At 46.7% G+C, this 19,891-nt stretch overlaps 1 protein-coding gene and 1 long non-coding RNA gene across 2 annotated transcripts; one reads left to right on the top strand and one right to left on the bottom strand.

The window, feature by feature from the left end:
* Positions 1–7,340: 7,340 nt before the first annotated feature.
* On the bottom strand, positions 7,341–18,383 carry LOC135361440 (uncharacterized). The gene is made up of 4 exons (XR_010405579.1): positions 14,568–18,383; positions 12,959–13,087; positions 8,581–8,685; positions 7,341–8,454 (listed from the first exon to the last, which is right to left on the bottom strand). It is a non-coding gene; the product is annotated as an uncharacterized LOC135361440 (long non-coding RNA).
* A 239-nt stretch (positions 18,384–18,622) lies between these two features.
* TMSB10 (thymosin beta 10) lies at positions 18,623–19,713 on the top strand. The gene is made up of 3 exons (XM_045884658.3): positions 18,623–18,778; positions 19,059–19,173; positions 19,427–19,713. The coding sequence occupies exons 2-3, from the start codon at positions 19,074–19,076 to the stop codon at positions 19,459–19,461; spliced, it is 135 nt and encodes a 44-aa protein (XP_045740614.1). The 5' UTR covers positions 18,623–18,778; positions 19,059–19,073; the 3' UTR covers positions 19,462–19,713.
* The last annotated feature ends 178 nt before the right edge of the window (positions 19,714–19,891 follow it).

The following is a 19,891-nucleotide window of genomic DNA, read 5'->3' as shown; positions in this document are numbered from 1 at the left end:
GAGTTAGTCATGTTCACAGAATTCAGTCTGATTGACACATGGACCCAGGCAGACAACTTCGGGAAAGGGAGAGATAAGCAGGGGCCAGAAGGTGAAGAGCCTGTGGGCCAGGCTGAGGAGTTCGGCGCCCGCGTGAGAGGCGCTGAGGCACCGTCCAAGCGTTTGAGGCAGAGGAGTTGCACCACCAAATGTGCACTGCAGCATGGAGGGGACCTGGAGGGAGCCAGAGTACAAGGGGTAAGACCAGTTAGGAGACACAGTGGGGACCTGGGCCCGGTTCTGGCAGGGGACAAAAAGATGAGAAGTGAGGGGCGCCTGGGTGGCTCAGTTGGTTGAGCGGCTGCCTTCGGTTCAGGTCATGATCCTGGAGTCCCGGGATCGAGTCCCGCGTCGGGCTCCCTGCTCGGCAGGGAGTCTGCTTCTCCTTCTGATCCTCCCCCTCTCATGCTCTTTGTCTCCCATTCTCTCTCTCAGATAAATAAATAAATAATCTTTAAAAAAAAAAAAAAAAAAAAAAGATGAGAAGTGACACTGAGGAAGTGAAACCCACCCAACTTGTGGTTGATTGGTTGTGGGAGAGAGGAGGAACTAGAAACTGCCTGGAATGAGTGCCCAGAAAGGACCAGACCACACCCTCCTGCCTCTGCTCCGTGGCCACGGCGGTAAGGCGGGGAGTGAACACCCACAGACCTAAATTTCATATGTGCTTTGTTGGCTCTCCATGCAGCAATAACAGGGGAAGAGGGGATTCTCTCTCTGATTTCCTCCCTGCTTGGCAATGCCAACTTCTAGATCCTTCCAGCCTCCCCCTGAAGTCCCCTGAGCTCCCCTGGCCTTCCCAGACACCTGGCTGGCCTTATGCTCTATCAGAGCCTTACTGCCTCATGTAGTTTCCCTGTGGCCTGAGACTGTGGAAAAGCCAGACCAAGCTGTCTCATCTCGTCTCTGCCACCTCAGCTATGTCACCTCAGGCAGGTCACATGACCCCTCTGAACTTCAGCTTCTTCATCCACAAAATGGGAATAATACTACTTATCTTGCAGAAATGTTGTAAAAATTAAAACTAATGTAATATTTAAGGAGACATGCAAGAAATGTAAAACTGAAAATAGATCATAGTCATAATACAGAAAAACTCTTATTTTTTAAAAAAGAGAGAAAGAAAAAGGATATCAGCCTAGTTAGAAAATCTGCAGAGATCATAAAAAGGCAAAAGCCACAAAGAGAAGGAGGGAAGGAGGAAAGGAAGAAGGAAGGAGGGTGAGAGGCATGAAGGAAAAATATAATAGTCCATAGACAAAAAGATCCTCACTAGCTAATCCAACAAAAGCAATTAATTCTGGAGGAGGAGGGTGGTGATAGCTGCCGAACAATGTGGGTGTACTCAATGCCACAGAGCTATACCCTTAAAAATGATTACAATGGTAAATGTTATGTATATTTTACCATAATTTTTTAAATGGAATAAATATTCTTTTAATAAAGCAAAATAAAACAACGACATGCATTTTTTACCTCTCAAATTGGCAAAAATAAAAGTATGGCGATATCCAGCAGGAATTAAAGGCTTTTTATAAGACAATTTGGCACCATTTAAAATGTACATGCCCTTTGACCTAGAAGTTCCACTGTAAGGATGTGTCCTAAGGAAATATTGATGCATACGTGCAAACGCGCACACATACACACCGCAGTTTGGGAATCACCAAGCTCAGTTCATGGAAGCATTATCGCAGTAAAAATCTCAAACAATCCTTGTAATGAAAAGATATGTGGGCATTTGAAAGAATGAGGTACATTTTTATGTTCTGGAATGTAAGGACACACACTAAACTGATGACTTTTTCTCTGGGGAGAGAGAGGGATTGGTGTGGGGTCAGAGAGGGAAGAAAAGAGGGTCTTTAGTTTTTACTCTCTATGCTTCTGTATTGCTGATTTTTTTAAATAAAAATCACCACTTTGTTCATTTCTTTAATTTTATGATTTTTTTTAAACCAAATGCTTCTTGAAGACATCCTCTGTGGCGAGTCCAGTTGGGAGTGTGCTCTGCACTTCAAAACCTAACAATCTAGGGCGCCTGGGTGGCTCAGTTGGTTAAGCGACTGCCTTCGGCTCAGGTCATGATCCTGGAGTCCCGGGATCGAGTCCCGCATCGGGCTCCCTGCTCCTTGGGAGCCTGCTTCTCCCTCTGACCCTCCCCCCTCTCATGTGCTCTCTCATTCTCTCTCTCTCAAATAAATAAATAAAATCTTAAAAAAAAAACAAAAACAAAAACCTAACAATCTATCCCTTCTTCCCACCAGCTACCACACTGGCTCTTCACAACATGGCCAAATGCCATTTTTACGAACAGGAATGATGCTGCAGAGGATAAGGCAGCGAAGAAAATCAGTGCTGAAAAAACCCATCGGGATTATCATTCTTGTTATTCCAACTCCAGGAGTGGTGGCCCAGAATGCTGCTGGCCTGGCCGGTCCTTTCTAAGAGATGCAATGTGCTGCCAGCAACCCTAGCCACCGTCTCTCTGTCGTCCGTCTGTCTGCTGTGACCCCCATCTGGCCCCTGAGACCCCACCAGCTTTTGGAATGCCGCCCTGGCGTCTGGCAACTGATACTTTTATGACGGAGTGGGGAAGCATCTCCATCCCTGCTTCTTTCATTCCTTGCCAGAGGTCTGTTGTTTTTCAGGATGGTAAGTTCTTTTTGCCCCATAAATGGCAATCCATATGGGGCCTGGCCTCACAGACCAATGTCAGCAGCCTTAGTGAGGGAGAATCTCCGCCCAGATCCCCTCCCACCAGCAGGCCACCAGCCACCCTGGCCAGAGGGTCTGCGATCTGCTTCCCTTCTTCCCAAGGTTCCTGTGGCACCTCCTTGTGGGCCCAGAATTCCAGCCCAAGAGGAGGCTTTCTCCAAGTCTGCATGCACACACTTAACCCAAGGAGATCTGGGTCTACAGAGAAAAATATATTTTATAGTCTCCCAGAAATGAGCCATCACTAAAATTATTTTTTCCAGTTGGTCCTTGTATACAGACACATACAACTTTTTTAAATACATTTTGGCTAAAATCAACAATACAAAAACAACAGGTGTTGGCAAGGATGTGGAGAAAGGGGAACCCTCATGCGTTGTTGGTGGGAATGCAGGCTGGTGCAGCCACTGTAGAAAACAGTATGGAGGTTCCTCAAGAAGTTAAAAACAGAACTACCCTACTATCCCACAATTGCACTACTAGGTACTTACCCAAGGGATACAAAAATACTAATTCAAAGGAATACATGCATCCTGATGTTTATAGCAGCATTATCAACAACAACCAAATTATGGAAACAGAAGAAATGTCCATCGATTGATGAGTGGATAAAGAAGATATGCTATACACACACACACACACACACACACACTAGAATATTACTTAGCCATAAAAAAGAATGAAATCTTTCCATTTGCAGTGGCATGGATGGAGCTAAAGAGTATAACACGAAGCAAAATAAGCCTGTCAGAGAAAGACAAACACCACATGATTTCACTCATATGTGTAGTTTAAGAAACAAAACAAAGGAGCAAAGGGGGAAAAAAAGAGAGAGAGAGAGACAAACCAAGAAACAAACTCTTAACTACAGAGAACAAACTGACGGTTACCAGAGAGGAGGCAGGTGGGGGGAGGGGTGAAACAGGTGATGGGGATGAAGGAACGCACTTGTGATGAGCCCCGGGGGGTTGGATGGAAGTGCTGAATCGCTCTATTGTCTATCTGAAACTAATATCACGCTGTATGTTAACTGAATTTAAATAAAAACTTTAAAAAAAGAAAAAGTACATTGTGGGCTTCATCCTTGATATTTTTCCATAAAAGAACTGCCATGGGTATGCCAGGCACCCATGTGCCCGTCTGTCATGGGCCCGCTTGCCCTGGGCCCTTGCTGGGGAAGCAGAGCTCAGCCTTGGGAGGTGAGATTCTTGCTGAGCTCCTCTGTGCACTAGGAGCTGGACTCCAACTCGCACACTCTAACTTCAGAATCCACACTTTCACCCACCCTCTACCTCCTCCTCCCATCACCAGCTAACATGTTCTTTCAGAAGGAGATTTGTTGATTTATATTTTCTATTAAGATTTTTTTAAACATACACAAAAGAAGGGAGGACAATGAACCTGCCTGCAGGTATCACCCAGCTTTTGAAAGACATAGTAACATTTCCAGAACCAGCATTCCATGCAAGAGTTTGGGGCTGACAGTCCCAGGTCAAAGTGAACAACTCTTCCAGAACTTGATCAGAAGAACCTGGTAAGAATGATCCAGGTGGTGCCCAGGAGAGAGGAGGCCAGACCCACATAGGAAGCAGACAGGAGATAAGATGGAAACTCACAGGGAGAGTGAGGAAAACCAGGGGGCAGTGCAGGAGAAACTTGGAGTTTCTGGGGAGTCGCTGGCAGCAGTCAATTTCCAGCCCTCAGGTATTCTTACCCTAAACCCCCTGTGATGGACACGGAGAGCCCTGCCACGCCCTCCTTCCAGGGAGGGCTTACTGCCCCAGCTGGCTAGGGGCACCGTCAGCACACAGGGGCCAGGCCCTCCATATTGTCTCGGCTGCAGAGAGCCAGCTCACCCTTCCCAAGGCCATCTCAGCACACCTTGGGACAACTCTAGTGCCAGAGGCCCCCAGGGTGTCGGGGTTACTGAGGCTGTCCAAGCTTGACTTCATCCTCTGCCCCATCTCACTCCCTTCCTCCCCTTCCATAGGTGTTAATCCTAAGGCACTCCTTAATAAATATCCTGCACATGAAACCAGCTCAGAGTCTGCTTCCCTGGAAACCCAAGCTGAAACACCCCCTTTCCCCAGTGAGGGGGCGCCTGGGTGGCTCAGTCAGTTGAGCGACGGACTCTTAATTCAGCTCAGGTCATGATCTCAGGATCGTTGGACCAAACTCTGTGTCGGGCTCCGCACTCAGTGCAGAGTCTGCTTGGGATTCTCTCTCCCTCTCCCTCTTCCCCTCCTCCCACTTGCAGGCTTGCTCTCTGTCTCTCTCTCTAAAATTAATTAATTAATTAAATAAAGGAAGTCCCAGTGACTTGCAATCTAAAGAGCACAGCTAACACCATCACCCCGGGGTCACCATACTGGGGCTGTGATGACTACCATGCCCCATTCACAAAAAAACATACAGATATTGGGATAGAAGAAAGGCAAAGCAAATGGGACAGACTTTTACGTTGTATATGTCCAGGGAACATATGACCCATATGGGGGAGATGGGGTGGGGCAGGGAATGCAGCTTTGTTTATTTCTCTGGGGGTACTTGGGAGCCCACTCCAGCACATTAAAGGAAACTCATTACCTTCCTGCTCAAAGTCTCCTAGGGCTTCATTCAGGCCCTCTGGGAGAAAGTCTTTGGGGTCCATTCTCTTTCCCTCTTCCCCAAGGAGGTCCCAGATCCAGAAGCTAATCTGCCCCCATCCATGAAGTACCTGCCGCTGGTATAACTCAGGGTCTGGTTTTTTTTGGCTGACCTTCCTGGCTTTGCAGATTAACTGAATCTAACTTCCACTTTCCTTAAATCTCTGGCTTGGGCAGCCTTCTCTGGGGCCCTCTTCACAGGGCCAGCTTACCCCTACTGTCACTTAACCGGCTGAGTCAGCCAGGTGCCCCAAAGATTTTATTTATTTATTTGAGAGAGAGCGTGCATGCGTGCGTGTGCATGTATGAGTGGGGGGAAGGGCAGAAGGAGAAGGAGAGAATCTCAAGCAAACTCCCACTGAGTGTGAGCCTGAAGTAGGGCTCCTTCTCATGATCCTGAGATCATGACCTGAACGGAAATCAAGAGTCAAAGGCTTAACCAACTAAGCCACCCAGGCGCCCCTGTGAGGACTTTTTTGATGTGCCATTTTGGCTAGGCTACAGTCCCCAGCTATTTATTATACTACATAAATATATAGTATATACTATACTATATATATACATATGAGGCTCTGGAGGCATAGGGAGGGACATTCAGCACAGAGCCGAGCACACAGTGTTAGTTATTTCTATTAATGTCACTATGTCACCCAAACCAGCTGGAGACCCCTCTCTGTCACCCACTACATCACAACCACCAACTGCTTATTTTCTACGGTGATTAACTTTCTTTTTTTTTTTTTTTAAGATTTTTTTATTTATTTATTTGCGAGAGAGAGAGAGAGAGAGAGAGAGAAACAGCATGAGAGGGGATAGGGTCAGAGGGAGAAGCAGGCTCCCCGACAAGCCGGGAGCCCGATGTGGGACTCGATCCCAGGACTCCGGGATCATGACCTGAGCCGAAAGCAGTCGCTTAACCAACTGAGCCACCCAGGCGCCCTACGGTGATTAACTTTCAAATTTCTCAGCTTTTTATCCCCATTGCCACTCTGTGAGCCCGACCCTCATTATCTCTTGTGTAGATCATAGTGACAATCTCCTAACTAATCTGCTTGCATCCATGAAATCCATCGACAATGCGGTAAGAGCAAACACCAGCGTAGCCTTCACCATGCGCCAGGTGCTGTTCTAAGCACTTTGCAATCCTGGGATGTGTATCCTATTGCTGTCATTACTGTTTTACAGACGAGGACACTGAGGCACGGAAGGGCCAAGGCACGACACCCTCTACCATCCCTCTTTGCTTTCTTCCCTGCTCCTCCCTGCCTTGCTTCTGCTGAGATTTTCACCCTCATAACCTCTGATCCCATCCCTGCCACTTAGGCCCAGCAGACCTGGAGCTAGTTCCTTTACTTCCGTTTTAGTTGGCTTGGGCGGCCAGAATAAAGCACCACTGACTGGGAGGCTTAAACCACAGCCATTTATTTTTCACAATTCTAGAGGCTGGAAAATCCAAGATCAAGACGCCAGCAGTGCCAGCTTTTGGTGAGGGTCCTCTTCCTGGCTTGCAGACCAGACGTGCAGCACCTTCTCACTGTGTGCTCACGTGACCTTTCCTCCGGGCCCTTGTGGAGAGAACGTGAGACAGCCCTCCTGCCTCTTCCTCATTTTATAAAAGCACTAATCCCATCATGAGAGTTGCCCCTCTTGACTTCATCTAAACCTAATTACCTCCCAAAGGCCCCTAACACCATCATACCGAGAGTTAGCGAGAAAGTACATGAGAGGCGGGAGGGTTAGAGGGAGAAGCAGGCTCCTCGCCGAGCAGGGAGCCCGATGCGGGACTCGATCCCGGGACTCCAGGATCATGACCTGAGCCGAAGGCAGTCGCTTAACCAACTGAGCCACCCAGGCGCCCTCTGGCATTTTCTTCCATCCATTATCACCGTGTCCTTTAACATTTCCAGAAACCTCTTTCGAAGCATACATATTCAGCTCAGGAGCATTTATTGGGGAGCATGGAATGATAACAATAGAATAATACTGAGACTAGCTCGGAAAGTACTAAAGAGAAGTAATTAGCATGGTGCAGGGAAATTATAAAAAGAAACCAAAGTAGTTGAACCACGCCCCTTCACATAATACATCTCACCTACAAAATGCTTTCAGATACTTGATCTCACAGATCCTGGTGACAGCTCAATTACAATCTCCATTTCTTAGAGGAGGAGATCAGAGTTCAGAGAAACGATGCAACGGTCTGCGGGCCCCGGGCTGCCAGGTAATGGTGCCAGTGCCTGGACCCAGGTCTCCTGACCCCCACGTGCTATCTGAGGTGCTTCAGAGATGTGTCTATACTTTCATTACAACAGAAGGGGCCTGCCTGAAAGCACACAGCTACCACAATCCTTCCTGGAGGTGCAGTGAGAGTAAATAAATCCTTTCTTCCTACTTGCCTGTTATAAATTATTACTCCTTCCCCAGTGAGCTTGTAATTGTCTTTTTATCAGGCTCGATTGGGAGAAGCTTAGTAATCTGGCTCCAAGCCAAAGAGCAACACATTGCATAAAGGAGACAGAATTCTGAAATGAACAAATGAACTGAACAGAAAAGGGCAGTTTTGCATATTCTTTAAAGGAGGAGGATAAAAACTGTAGTATGTAGAAGGGGCCCATTTTCCAGAAATGATGCAAATTAAAAAGAAGTCAGAAATATGTGAAAATTGGTCAAAAACTACAAAGAAACAGAATTTCTCCTACACAGACACTCACACAGATTTTGTTTGCTTTTTTTTTTTTTTTTTTTTTTGAGAGAGAGAGAATGAGAGAGAGCACATGAGAGGGGGGAGGGGCAGAGGGAGAAGCAGGCTCCCTGCCAAGCAGGGAGCCCGACGCAGGACTTGATCCTGGGACTCCAGGATCATGACCTGAGCCGAAGGCAGCCGCTCAACCAACTGAGCCACCCAGGCGCCCCGATTTTGTTTGCTTTCATTCATTTGCAGCATTGCTTGTAGGTGTCCCTTCCAGAGACCCAGGCAAGAGGGGCTGGCCCGTTAGACCACCGCGCACACACGAGCACCATGCAGACCCGGACGCAGGCTTCCTTCCTCCGTATCCTGGAAGCAAAGGCTGACTGCACCTCAGTGCCAGACAGACAGGTGTGGAGGCTTAGCCGCCAGCCAGCACCAAAGATGAAATACTCCCCTGAGATTAGGGATGAGTGGAGTGACAAGAGCACTTACCTAAGCATTTGGGTCCCTCAAACGTCTTCCCTCACAGGTTCTTCAGAAACCGTAATTCCCAGTATTACCAAACGCCCATTTTCTGGCTCCTTTTCCTGTTCCAGTCTATGGTTCCAAAAATTAGCACAGAAATTCTTAGAGCTACAGGAACTACTCACAAATTAGCACAGTGTTCCCAGCAAGTGCACATGTGACAGCTGAGCAATATTTTGCAATAGTACACAGTTCATGTTATTCTTCTATTTGTACATATGTAGGTCTGCACATAACACATATGAAGCAATATACAGATTATATTGGCCACAAGAGAGACTTTGAATGCTAGAACTGCAGGCAGTTTAAATTTTATAAAAATTATTCATTGCATTTAACTACTACATATACAAAAATTTTAATCAAATATTTTATTTTTAAATGAGGCTGGCTTGCAATTTTGAAATTCATTAATAATTATTTGCATTTTGCTGTAGAATACTAGATAATATTTCAGGGAAAAATCTTGTTTAAAATATATATGAAATTTAACATTTTTAAATTTAACTCACAGCTTCTATGAAAACACAGTCGATCTTCATTATTCGTGGATTCCCTATTTGAGAATTCACTTATAACCTAAAATTTATTTGTAACCCCGAAATCAATATCCACAGCAATTTTGTGGTCATTTGAGGACAGGCACAAAGTGCCAAAAAATCTAGGTCCCCCAACGCACATGTTTCTAGCTGAGGCCAAACAAGGCAATGCTCTGCCTTCTTATTTTAGTTCTCATAATGTAAACAACTATCCTTTTTGCAGTCTGTTTAGTATCCTACTTTTCTCATTTTTGTTGGTGATTTCACTGTTCAAAATGGCCCCATGCATAGTGCCGAAGGGCTGTCTAGTATTCTCAAGCACGAGGAGGCTGTGATGCACCTCACAGAGAAAATACATTGTCAGATAAGCTTTGTTCGAGTATTTTATTTTTTATTTTTTTTTTTTTTTAAAGATTTTATTTATTTATTTGAGAGAGAGAGAATGAGAGAGCACATGAGAGGGGGGAGGGTCAGAGGGAGAAGCAGACTCGCCGCCGAGCGGGGAGCCCGATGCGGGACTCGATCCCAGGACTCCAGGATCATGACCTGAGCCAAAGGCAGTTGCTTAACCAACTGAGCCACCCAGGCGCCCATGTTCGAGTATTTTAAAGTGCCATTGGCTGGAAGTTTAATGTTAATGAACAACAATATATACTAAATAAGGTATCTTTCAACAGAAACACATAAAACAAGGATATGTATTGATCAGCTGACAAAAATGTGACCAAAAGCTCACGGGAACCTAACTGTATGTGTCCTAGGAGCAATGATTTAGTATTCACTAATTCAGCATCAGCAGTGACTTGATAGAACTAACAACCATAAATAATGAGAATTGACTGTATATATATTCAAGTTTTGTACACTTTGAATGCAATTACATCTTATTTTTTAATTGTTTAGATCATACTATCTGTAGAACACAAGTTATGTGAAAATCTTTTTTTTTTTTTTAAGATTTTATTTATTTATTTGACAGAAAGAGACACAGCAAGAGAGGGAACACAAGCAGGGAGAGTGGGAGAGGGAGAAGCAGGCTTCTCGCCGAGCAGGGAGCTCAATGTGGGGCTCGATCCCAGGACCCTGGGATCATGACCTGAGCTGAAAGCAGACGCTTAACAACTGAGCCACCCAGGCGTCCCTATGTGAAAATCCTGATAACACAATTAGTAATATGCTTAAGGGAAAGCAAGAAAAAAAATTGTGGGGGCACCTGTGTGGCTCAGTTGATTGAGCATCCCACTCTTGGTTTCAGTTCAGGTCATGATCTCAGGGTCCTGGGATCGAGCCCAGCATCAGGCTCTGTGCTCAATGGGGAGTCTGCTTGTGGATTCTCTCTCTTCCTCTCCCTTTGTCCTTCTTCTGCTCACACACACAAGTGCTCTCTCTCTCTCAAATAAATAAATAAATCTTAAAAAAAAAAAAAGGTTGTAATGCACAAACCAGCCTTATATTTACAATTGATGTGAAGAAGGAAATGAAAGCCAAGGGCTGGCCATGTTTGGATGTGCATCACTGTGGAGACACAAAAATTAAAGAGACCAAAAGTAACCATAAGAAAATTCAGAGAAACCATGGGAAAGCATCAAACAGGAGTTGGAATCATTCTTATCTAGATCTTTTTCAGACCCCAGAGGACATCTGGGTGACACATAAAATTTCAGAAACATCTGTCGTTTGAAGGCAAAAGGAGAATTTAGAAGTTGAGGGGATGATTTCAGAATAAAGGATGCTAACCCACTGATTGAAAGGATCCCACTACAACAGGGTTTGAACTGCTGTTTGCAACCAGTTGGTGGATGATAAAATCAAGTTGGCAGGTCATGATCATATTTTTAATGAAGTAATAAAATGAAAAGGAGTAGTTCAACACCACGGGCCATTAGGGAAATGCAAATTAAAACCTCGATGAGGGGCGCCTGGTCGGCTCAGTCAGAAGAGCATGGGACTCGATCTGGGGGTCCTAAGTTTGAGCCCCATATTGGGTGGAGAGATTACTTAAATAAAACTTAAAAAAATTTTTTTCAATAGTGGTAATACCAAATACTGGCGAGAATGCTAAGAATTTCTTACACATTGCTGGTGGGAATGTAAAATGGTACAGCCACTCTGAAAATTGTTTGGTAATTTCTTACAAAACTAAAATATACTTACCATATGACCCAGCAACCACTCCCCTGGACATTATCCCAGAGAAATGAAACCTTATGTCTGCGCACACCAGAAAAATGTACATAAATGTCCATGGCAGTGTTATTTTTAATAGCTGAAAACTGCAAACAATCAAAATGACCTTCAACAGGTACATCCATGGCATGGAATACCACTCAGAAATAAAAAGGACCAAACTACTGATACACTCCACAACTTGAATAGATCTCAAGGGCCTTCTGCTGAGCTAGAAAAGCCAAACTCAAAAGACAAAATTTTAGGGCACCTGGGTGGCTCAGTCATTGGGTGTCTGCCTTCGGCTCGGGTCATGGTCCCAGGGTCCTGGGATCAAGTCCCATTTCGGGCTCCCTGCTCAGCAGGGAGCCTGCTTCTCCCTCTCCCACTCCCCCTGCTTGTGTTCCTGCTCTCGCTCTCTCTGTGTCAAATAAATAATCTAAAAAAAAAAAGGCAAAATTTTAGAGACGGAAAACAGATTGTGGTTGCCAGGGGTTATGAGCCGGGGTTGAATGGGGGTAGGTGACACTATAAAGGGGTAGCACGAAGGATTCCCTTTGTGGTGATGGACTAGGTCTGCATCTGGATTGTGGTGGCTGTACAACTCTGAACATGTGATAAAATTGCAGAGAAATACACACACATGCACATAATAAATGGGTGAAATCTGGAAAAGTCTGTAGACTGCACCAATGTCAGTTGCCTGGTTTTCATATTGCACTATAGTTATAGAAGATGTTACCATTGAGTACACAGGGGACCTCAATGTACCATCTTTGCAACTTTCTGTGAGTCTATAATCATTTCAAAATGAAGAGGTTTTAAAAATGAAAATGAATAGAACAGAGAAGCTTAGAGTACAATACTCATAGTGAAAGTGAATATTGTTCTAGGGAACTTTTGTTTCATTTGTGCGTGCTCATGTGAGTCACAATGTGAAATGTACTTAATTCACTTCTTGGGGAGGGAGGCAATCATCAAGGTCAAAAACAGTTTGAAAACCATTGCTTTACAGCAAGCTTGAAAGACTCAAAGAGCTAGAGGGGCCAGGTAGACCATGTGAAGAAGTAAAATGGGCCTGGCTCATTAAGATGTCATGGTTCATCTTTCCCATATACCTAGTTCTTACTGTGGCAGGCTTCACAATGATGTAAGTATTCTTTCTTCCACAGATAAATAGGCTCTTTCTTTCATTGCTTTAGCTACATAGTACTCTTGATCTATTTGTTCTCCCCACTTTTGATAGTGAATTAGTTTATCTATTGCTGAGTAACAAACTACTCCAAATCTTAGCAAGATAACACAGCGACCACTTATTATCTCACAGTTTCTGGGAATGGCTTGGCTCAGCAGTTCTGGCTCAGGGTCTCCCAGGCGGTTACAGTCAAATTGTCACCCAGCTGGGGCGCCTGGGTGGCTCAGTTGGTTAAGCGACTGCCTTCGGCTCAGGTCATGATCCTGGAGTCCCAGGATCGAGCCCCCATTGGGCTCCCTGCTCCGCGAGAAGCCTGCTTCTCCCTCTCCTACTCCCCCTGCTTGTGTTCCTGCTCTCGCTGTCTCTGTCAAATAAATAAATAAAATCTTTAAAAAAAAAATTTTTTTTAATTGTCACCCAGCGCTGCAGCCATCTGAAGACTCACCTGGGGCCAGAGGACCCACTTCCCAACTCCCTTGTTGATAGCCTCCACTCCTCACTGGCTGTTGGCCACAGACTTGAGCTCCTCACTACATGGTCTTCTCCATAGAACTGCTCACAATATGGCAGCCGACTTGCCCCAGAATGAGAGATACAAGAGAAAGAAAGATAAAGCCAGGCACCTAAATGGAAATTATAGTCTTTTATAACTTAACTTCGGAAATGACATACTATCTCCCCTGCCATAAAACATTGGTCACACAGACCTTATCCTGGTACAACAGAGGAGGGGACTTCACAAAGGTGGGAACAAGACGGGGGGATCATTGAGGACCACCTTAAAAGTTGACTTCCACAGAGAGAGGTCCGGGCACAAGAAATATTTCTCTACTATAAGGAAAACACCAGTACAGATACGAGAAATGACAACCACCTTTGGTCTCCATGCTGGGAAGACATTAGGGAGTGGTAGAGAACCCAGTCAAGTGAAGAGGACATGGCCCATTTCAGGGGTGCAGCTGCTAATCGAATGCTGCCATGAGAAAATAGAGCTCTTAATGTGGAAATCGTTCCATGTTAAAATTTAATTAAAAATTTAAACCCAGATTCAGATTTCAACAATGCCAATTACCTGCAGTGTGACCTTAACCAAGTCTCAGATCCTATGCTGTAAAGCAGAAATGATCAAAATAGTGCCATTTCACATAGCTTCCGGGAGGATTAAGTGGGATAATACCCATAGAAGTCCTTTGTGCAGGGCCTGGAGCACAAGAGCGGCTCCATAATATTGGTCACCACGATTATTGCTATTCTGGCGCCAGAGATGAAAACCGGAGCAATAATATTCCCACTCTGTGGCTATTAGCCACTTGGGCGAGCTAAGCAGCTGCCAACGTTTACATAAGGGGTTTTCCTCCACACAACTACAGAGCAGAACAATTGTCAGCGAGACTGAACCTCAAAGGCCTGCTTTCCCTTTTTCACAATTTTATCTTGGAGAAGTCCTGAAATTCCATGACCTACAAAGAGAACTAGAGCTTTGATGGTGTGGAGAATACAGAGGTCACAGCCTGATTTCTTTGCTCCTCATACCTCCTTTGTGTTAGAGTCACACAGCTATCCTCAGGCTGGCAAAACTGGTACCCAAGAGGAGGCTGAAATAACAGCAAAAAAAAGGACCAGAAAGGTCATCTGGGGAGAAATAGATTTGCTCACCTGTGAGCCTACTCCAGCACAAGGTCTGAACTATCTCTATAACAGTCCACATACCTGGCTATCCACCTCTCATTGAATGCCTCCAAGGACAGAGAACTCATCACCTCTTCCAGCATAGTTTATTTCATTTTGATTAAGAATTTTATGTATTGGGGCACCTCGGCACCTCAGTGGCGCTGTTGGTTAAGCGTCTGACTCTTGGTTTCAGCTCAGCTTGTGATCTCAGGGTTGTGAAATCAAGCCCCATGTCGGGCTCACACTCAGCTCACAATCTGCTTGGGATTTTCTCTCTCCCTCTAGCTCTGCCCCTTTCCTGCCCTCTTTCTCTCCCAAATAAATAAATATTTAAAACAAAAGAATTTTTTGTATTGTTCAAAGAATATTGATTGAGCACTTACGGTGTCATGCATTGCATTTGGTGCTGGGGATGCAGTGGTAAACCAGACAGATTGAGCTCTTCCATTTCCTAGTGTGGGGTGAGAGACAATAAACAAATAAAGGAATATATAACACATTTGGTAGAGATGAATTCTATGAAGAAAGATGAAACAAGGTAAAAGTCAAGAGAATAACAGGGGAATTACTCTATATGGGTGGTCAAGGAAGGTTCTCTGAGGAGAGGACACTTAAGCAACTTTCTAAATGAAATAAGAAGGTGTACAATGTGAATATCTAGACTAAGAAGAACATCTCACATGAGCATTTCAACAAGGGCAAAAACTCTGAAGCAGAGTGAATGTCTTCCTTACAGTCAGGGGAAACTCGGACCGAAAACTCTTTCCTCTTACTCACACAAACACAAAATTCACCTCCTCTTAAGAGGTAATCAGGTTCATCACATCTGTCTGTACCTGTAGGGTTTCTGGTCAGATCAAGAAGGCCCCACATCTGTCCCTATCAGGTCTAGTCTCATCATATTTTCTCCATCTCTCCACAGGATCCAGCTTGCCCTAGCATTTACAGTTACATCCTTCCTAATATAATTAGCATTCTATCTACATCCCCATTCAAATCCCCAATTAAAAAAAAAATGTCAAATTGAACAGGCCTGAGGAATGTTGCCCCACAGCAAATCTCTAAAGGCTTCCCCCACACCGACGCCCTCCCCCACCTCCCTACCCTGCAGTTGACAGTCATCAAGAGTCCATTAGCTTCCTCTTATTAGCTCGACATTTTCCAAAGCATCCTTCTCAACAAAGAAAATGGAAATGTAATTGGAGTTGAGTGGTTCAGCTCTCTCAACACCATCTGTTAACAGTATACAATCTGTTCCAAGCAGCAGGCTGAAATGTTGTCAGACATAAATGACACCCAAGTCATAAGTAAATGCAAGGTATGAGCATGAGCTTGTTGATTGACTCAGAGTAATTCATTTACCACACTAGACTTGTAACTCAAGAGTCTCATCATCTTTACGTCTTCCACATCCAGAGGACACTGCCAGATACTTCATGGATATCTGATAAATGTTTACTGAATAAGTACATGTGTGGGTATTGCAGAAGATATTTAGGAAAAATCCCCAAATGAGACCTGAGACCCTGACACCAGTAAGTTATGACTTTTCCATCTCATGGTGCTGCTGCATAACAAAACATCCCCAAACTTAGTGATTTAAAACAACTACAAATTTATTTTGCTCACCAACCTGTAATTTGGCCAGCGACAACTAGCCAGGGCAGTTCAAGGCTCACCTGTTTGCCTGCTTACTGGTTGATGCTAGCTGTTGGCTCAGACCTCAGCTGAGACTGTAGCTGGAATGCCTACAAGTAGCCTTTCCTTGTAGGTGCTTGGTTTTCTTTTTTTTTTTTAAAGATTTTATTTATTTATTTGAGAGAGAATGAGAGACAGAGAGCACGAGAGGGAGGAGGGTCAGAGGGAGAAGCAGACCCCCTGCTGAGGGACTCGATCCCGGGACTCCAGGATCATGACCTGAGCCGAAGGCAGTCGCTCAACCAACTGAGCCACCCAGGCGCCCGGTGCTTGGTTTTCTCAGAGTGCAAAGGCATCCTGAGAGAGTCAGGCAGAGCCCTGGGGCCTTTTATGTCCTAACCTCATAAACTGAAAAGCATCACTTCTGCCATATTTCATTCACTAAAAGAAAGTCACACAGGACAAGCTATACTCAAGAAAGGCGTTTGAAACGTGTATTATAGCTGTCTCTAGAAGAAATAGATTCCTTTGTTTCCAAAATAAAAGTTGGAATTGGAGTTCACCAGAGGTCCAAACTGGGACAAATGCTCAGGCCAAAGGTGGGGCCCTGTAAGGTAACACCTAAATAATGCTTGACATTGCATCTGAAAAGGAATTAAGTGGCAGTGAGACCTTCCAAAAAGTCGATGTCTCAGGATGTCTGGAAATTTCAAGCTCAAGTTTGACAGATCCTTCAATAGTGTATCGCAAAGAATGCTCCAAGTCCATCCAAGCCTGCTTTCTTTTTCTCCTGGGTGCACAGCTTGACTACACTCCCAGCCTCCCTCACAGTTAGATAAGACCATGAGACTAAGTCCTGGCCAAAGAGATGAGAGCAGAAATAATGGAGACTACTTTTAAGACTGGTCCATAAAAATTCTAATGCAGTCCTGTATTTTTTCCTCTTTTCCTATCCACTGGCTGAATGGAGTAAACTTCCAGGACCCAGAGGAGGACAGAGTGACAAGAGAGAAGCCGGGGTACCTGAGTCACTACATGGAGGTAAGCTGCCCGACCAGAAACACCAGCATGTAGTGTTGCTGCATGAATGGGAAATAAATTCTTATTGCTTTAAGCCACTTTGGGGGCTGTTTGCTACAGCTGTTTGCCTTCCCTGCCTGTGAAGTTGGATTTTTAGTCACGAAATATTCATTCCCCTCCCTCCCCCACCACGGGTGGAATATACTTCTCCACTCCGTTAACAGTGGGTTTGGCCAATGGGTTGTTCATAGACATGAGCTGACATAATATGCTTTTACACACACTTCATCACTCCTACACTCTTCTGTGCTACACCCTCTTCCTGTTCTGCCATCACCTTGGGAAGAACAAGCATCAGCCAGATACTGGTCCAGAGGATGAGATCCAACTGGCAGCTTGGAACCCAGCCCGGCCTAGCGCAACCCAGCAGCAGCTGACTGACCAGCAGATGAATGAGCAAAAATAAATGATTATTATTTTAAGCCACTGAGTTTTGGGGTAGTTTGTTACACGGCATATTGTGGAGATAGTTGACTGATACACTAATGAAGTGTGAGTATGGCAGTCTCATGGGGCTGCCATTTTGGTGCCTTTTCTATTACCTCACTTAAGCTTTATGCTAAAGCTATTTTAAAGATGAAGAAACCGAGGTGTAGGAAAAGACTTGCCCAAGGCCACACAGGAGTTTGGTATATCACATTCATACGCCTAAATACTCTTCCTTCTGTTCCAAACACACTGAGGGAATGTGAGAAAAGCAGATAAAATCAGGGCGGCGGGGACAGGATTTAGGATGTTTCCACCAAATCCCACTTTAACAGAGCTTGCTAATAATACCCCCTGACACTTAAAAGAGGAAAGTTCGGGACAAATAAAACAAAAGACCAGCTTCACCCCCTGGGGTTGTTAATTTATGGAACTTACTATCTAAACATCTTTAGATACTACAACTGAAAATACAACTTTTCTAAGAAAGATTTGAACAATCGCATTATACCACTCCTATAATGGGTTAATAAGGAAAATAAGAACGTTTGCAGGGATATTTTCAAGGTTAACTTCAAGGAAGAAAACCACACCCTTGGACACAGTGTTCCTAGAGCCCTGGTGAGAGAAGGACTACAGAGAGCCCTCTCCGACTGTTTACCGCCCTTCAGACAATGCTTGTAACCAGCATTCAAGATGACCCGCCACCGCTCCCGCAAGAGCCGCCCCGCTCAGCAAGGCAGACGAGAGAGGGCAACCAGCCCCAATCTGAGCAAAGAGCAGTGGAAACCTGTTTCCCCTGTCCCTTCATCACTAGGAACCCTCGGCTAGGATTCTTTTAGTGCGAGACGACGCAAGGGCTCAGCCTCCCCGAGAAGAGGAAAAGGGGAGTTGGGAGGTCGGGGGGGGGGGGGGCAACTGCACAGGGATGGGGGGGTCTCTTGCGAGCAGGGATTACTGCAGAGCACGCGTGCAAGGCCGCACATCCATCCACACCTACAACTGCATACTACACATACACACCACACACCCCTCCCCCGCCGGCCCCCACGCCCATTCTGGAGCGGAGCAGCAGATTCCCGCGGACGGGAGCGCAGCCCCAAACGGAAAGCTAGGGCCCGGCGCCCACCCGGCAGCGCCCACAGCCTCCACCGCGAAGCCAGGCGAGCTGGGGGCGCAGGGAGCTGGGTCTCCCGCCCACCCCCCACCGGGACAGGAAGAGCCGCGCCCAGCCCGCGAGGCAGCCCAGCGGAGGGCGCGGCGGGGAAGCAAGGGGCCCGCGCCGCCCCCGCCCCCGCCCATCGTCTTCCAGCACCGCCCCCGCTGCGGCGGGCGAGGGGCGGGGCGGGGCGCGGCGTATATAAGACGAGGGGCGGGCGCCGTTCTTTTGTCTCTTGCTGCAGCAACGCGAGTGGGAGCACCAGGCGCCGGCTCGGAGCGGAACTCCACGGTGAGCGCTGCCCAGGGCGGGGGCCCCATCCGGGTGGGGTCGGAGCTGGTGAACCTGGCCGGCGCGCGGCGGCCGCAACAGGCGCCCTTCCCCGACGGGACGCCCGGCCGATGGACCACGCCCTGGGGCTGGGGCGGGGGGGGGTGCGGGACGCGCCCAGATCCTCGGCCTGCGGGGACCGGGAACGCCCCGGCCGAGTGCCACGTCGAGAGGCGTCGGCGGAGAGGCGGAGGGGACGCTGGCCCCGGCCGCAGGCCAACCGCCTCGCTTTGCCCACTAGGATCGCTTTAAGAAAATGGCAGACAAGCCGGACATGGGGGAAATCGCCAGCTTCGATAAGGCCAAGCTGAAGAAAACGGAGACGCAGGAGAAGAACACCCTGCCGACCAAAGAGAGTGAGTGCGCCCCCGCCTCCGGGTCCGCGTGCCCCCAGCCCAGGCCCCCCCCCCCGCCCTTTCCGAGAACCCCGCCCCACCCCCACCTGACCACGGCGCCGGGTCCCTGCGGCCCCGGCCCCCTTTTTGTTCCACGAAGCGCATGTCTTCCCAGCCCCAAGCCTCTTTCTTCAGACCCAGACCTCGTGGGTTCCTCGGCTGGGGGGTTGCAAGGTGTCCTCATCCCCCAGTGCCGCCTTCCTTCTCTCTACAGCCATTGAGCAGGAGAAGCGGAGTGAAATTTCCTAAGAACCTAAAGGATTCCCCACCCCCGTCATCTTCGAGACACCCCAGTCGTGATGTGGAGGAAGAAGAGCCACCTGCAAGATGGACACGAGCGACAAGCTGCACTGTGAACCCGGGCACTCCGTGCCGACGCCACCGGCCTGCGGGTCTCTGAGGGGACCCCCCCCAATCGGACTGCCAAATTCTCCGGTTTGCCCTGGGATATTATAGCAAATTATTTGTATGTTTAATGAAAATAAAACACACCTCGTGGCACGGCTGGCGTGGTCTGAGTCTTAGTTGGGAACGCGTGGGCAGTGTCGCTGCAGCAAAATCCCACGCGCCGGAGTCGAGTTGCTGTCGCAGAGCGGGAGGGGGTCGCGGAACGGCCGGTTTGGAGGGACCATTTTTAATGTTGATTTTACCTGCTTCTCCATGAGATTTTGTGCGTTAT

This window comes from Mirounga angustirostris, unplaced genomic scaffold, assembly GCF_029215605.1.
Source record: "Mirounga angustirostris isolate CCGP_5_RB_7025 unplaced genomic scaffold, mMirAng1.0.hap1 SCAF_10, whole genome shotgun sequence".
NCBI classification, from domain to species: Eukaryota; Metazoa; Chordata; class Mammalia; order Carnivora; family Phocidae; genus Mirounga; species Mirounga angustirostris.
The sequence above is the reverse complement of the archived record's forward strand: the minus strand, read 5'-3'. Positions and strand labels throughout refer to the sequence as shown.

What these genes read in the sequence shown, in the direction of transcription:
- TMSB10 (XM_045884658.3), top strand. Translation starts at nt 19,074, where the DNA reads ATGGCAGACAAGCCGGACATGGGGGAAATCGCCAGCTTCGATAAGGCC. An exon ending in CACCCTGCCGACCAAAGAGA is followed by an intron (nt 19,174 to 19,426) that starts GTGAGTGCGCCC and finishes TTCTCTCTACAG; the next exon opens with CCATTGAGCAGGAGAAGCGG.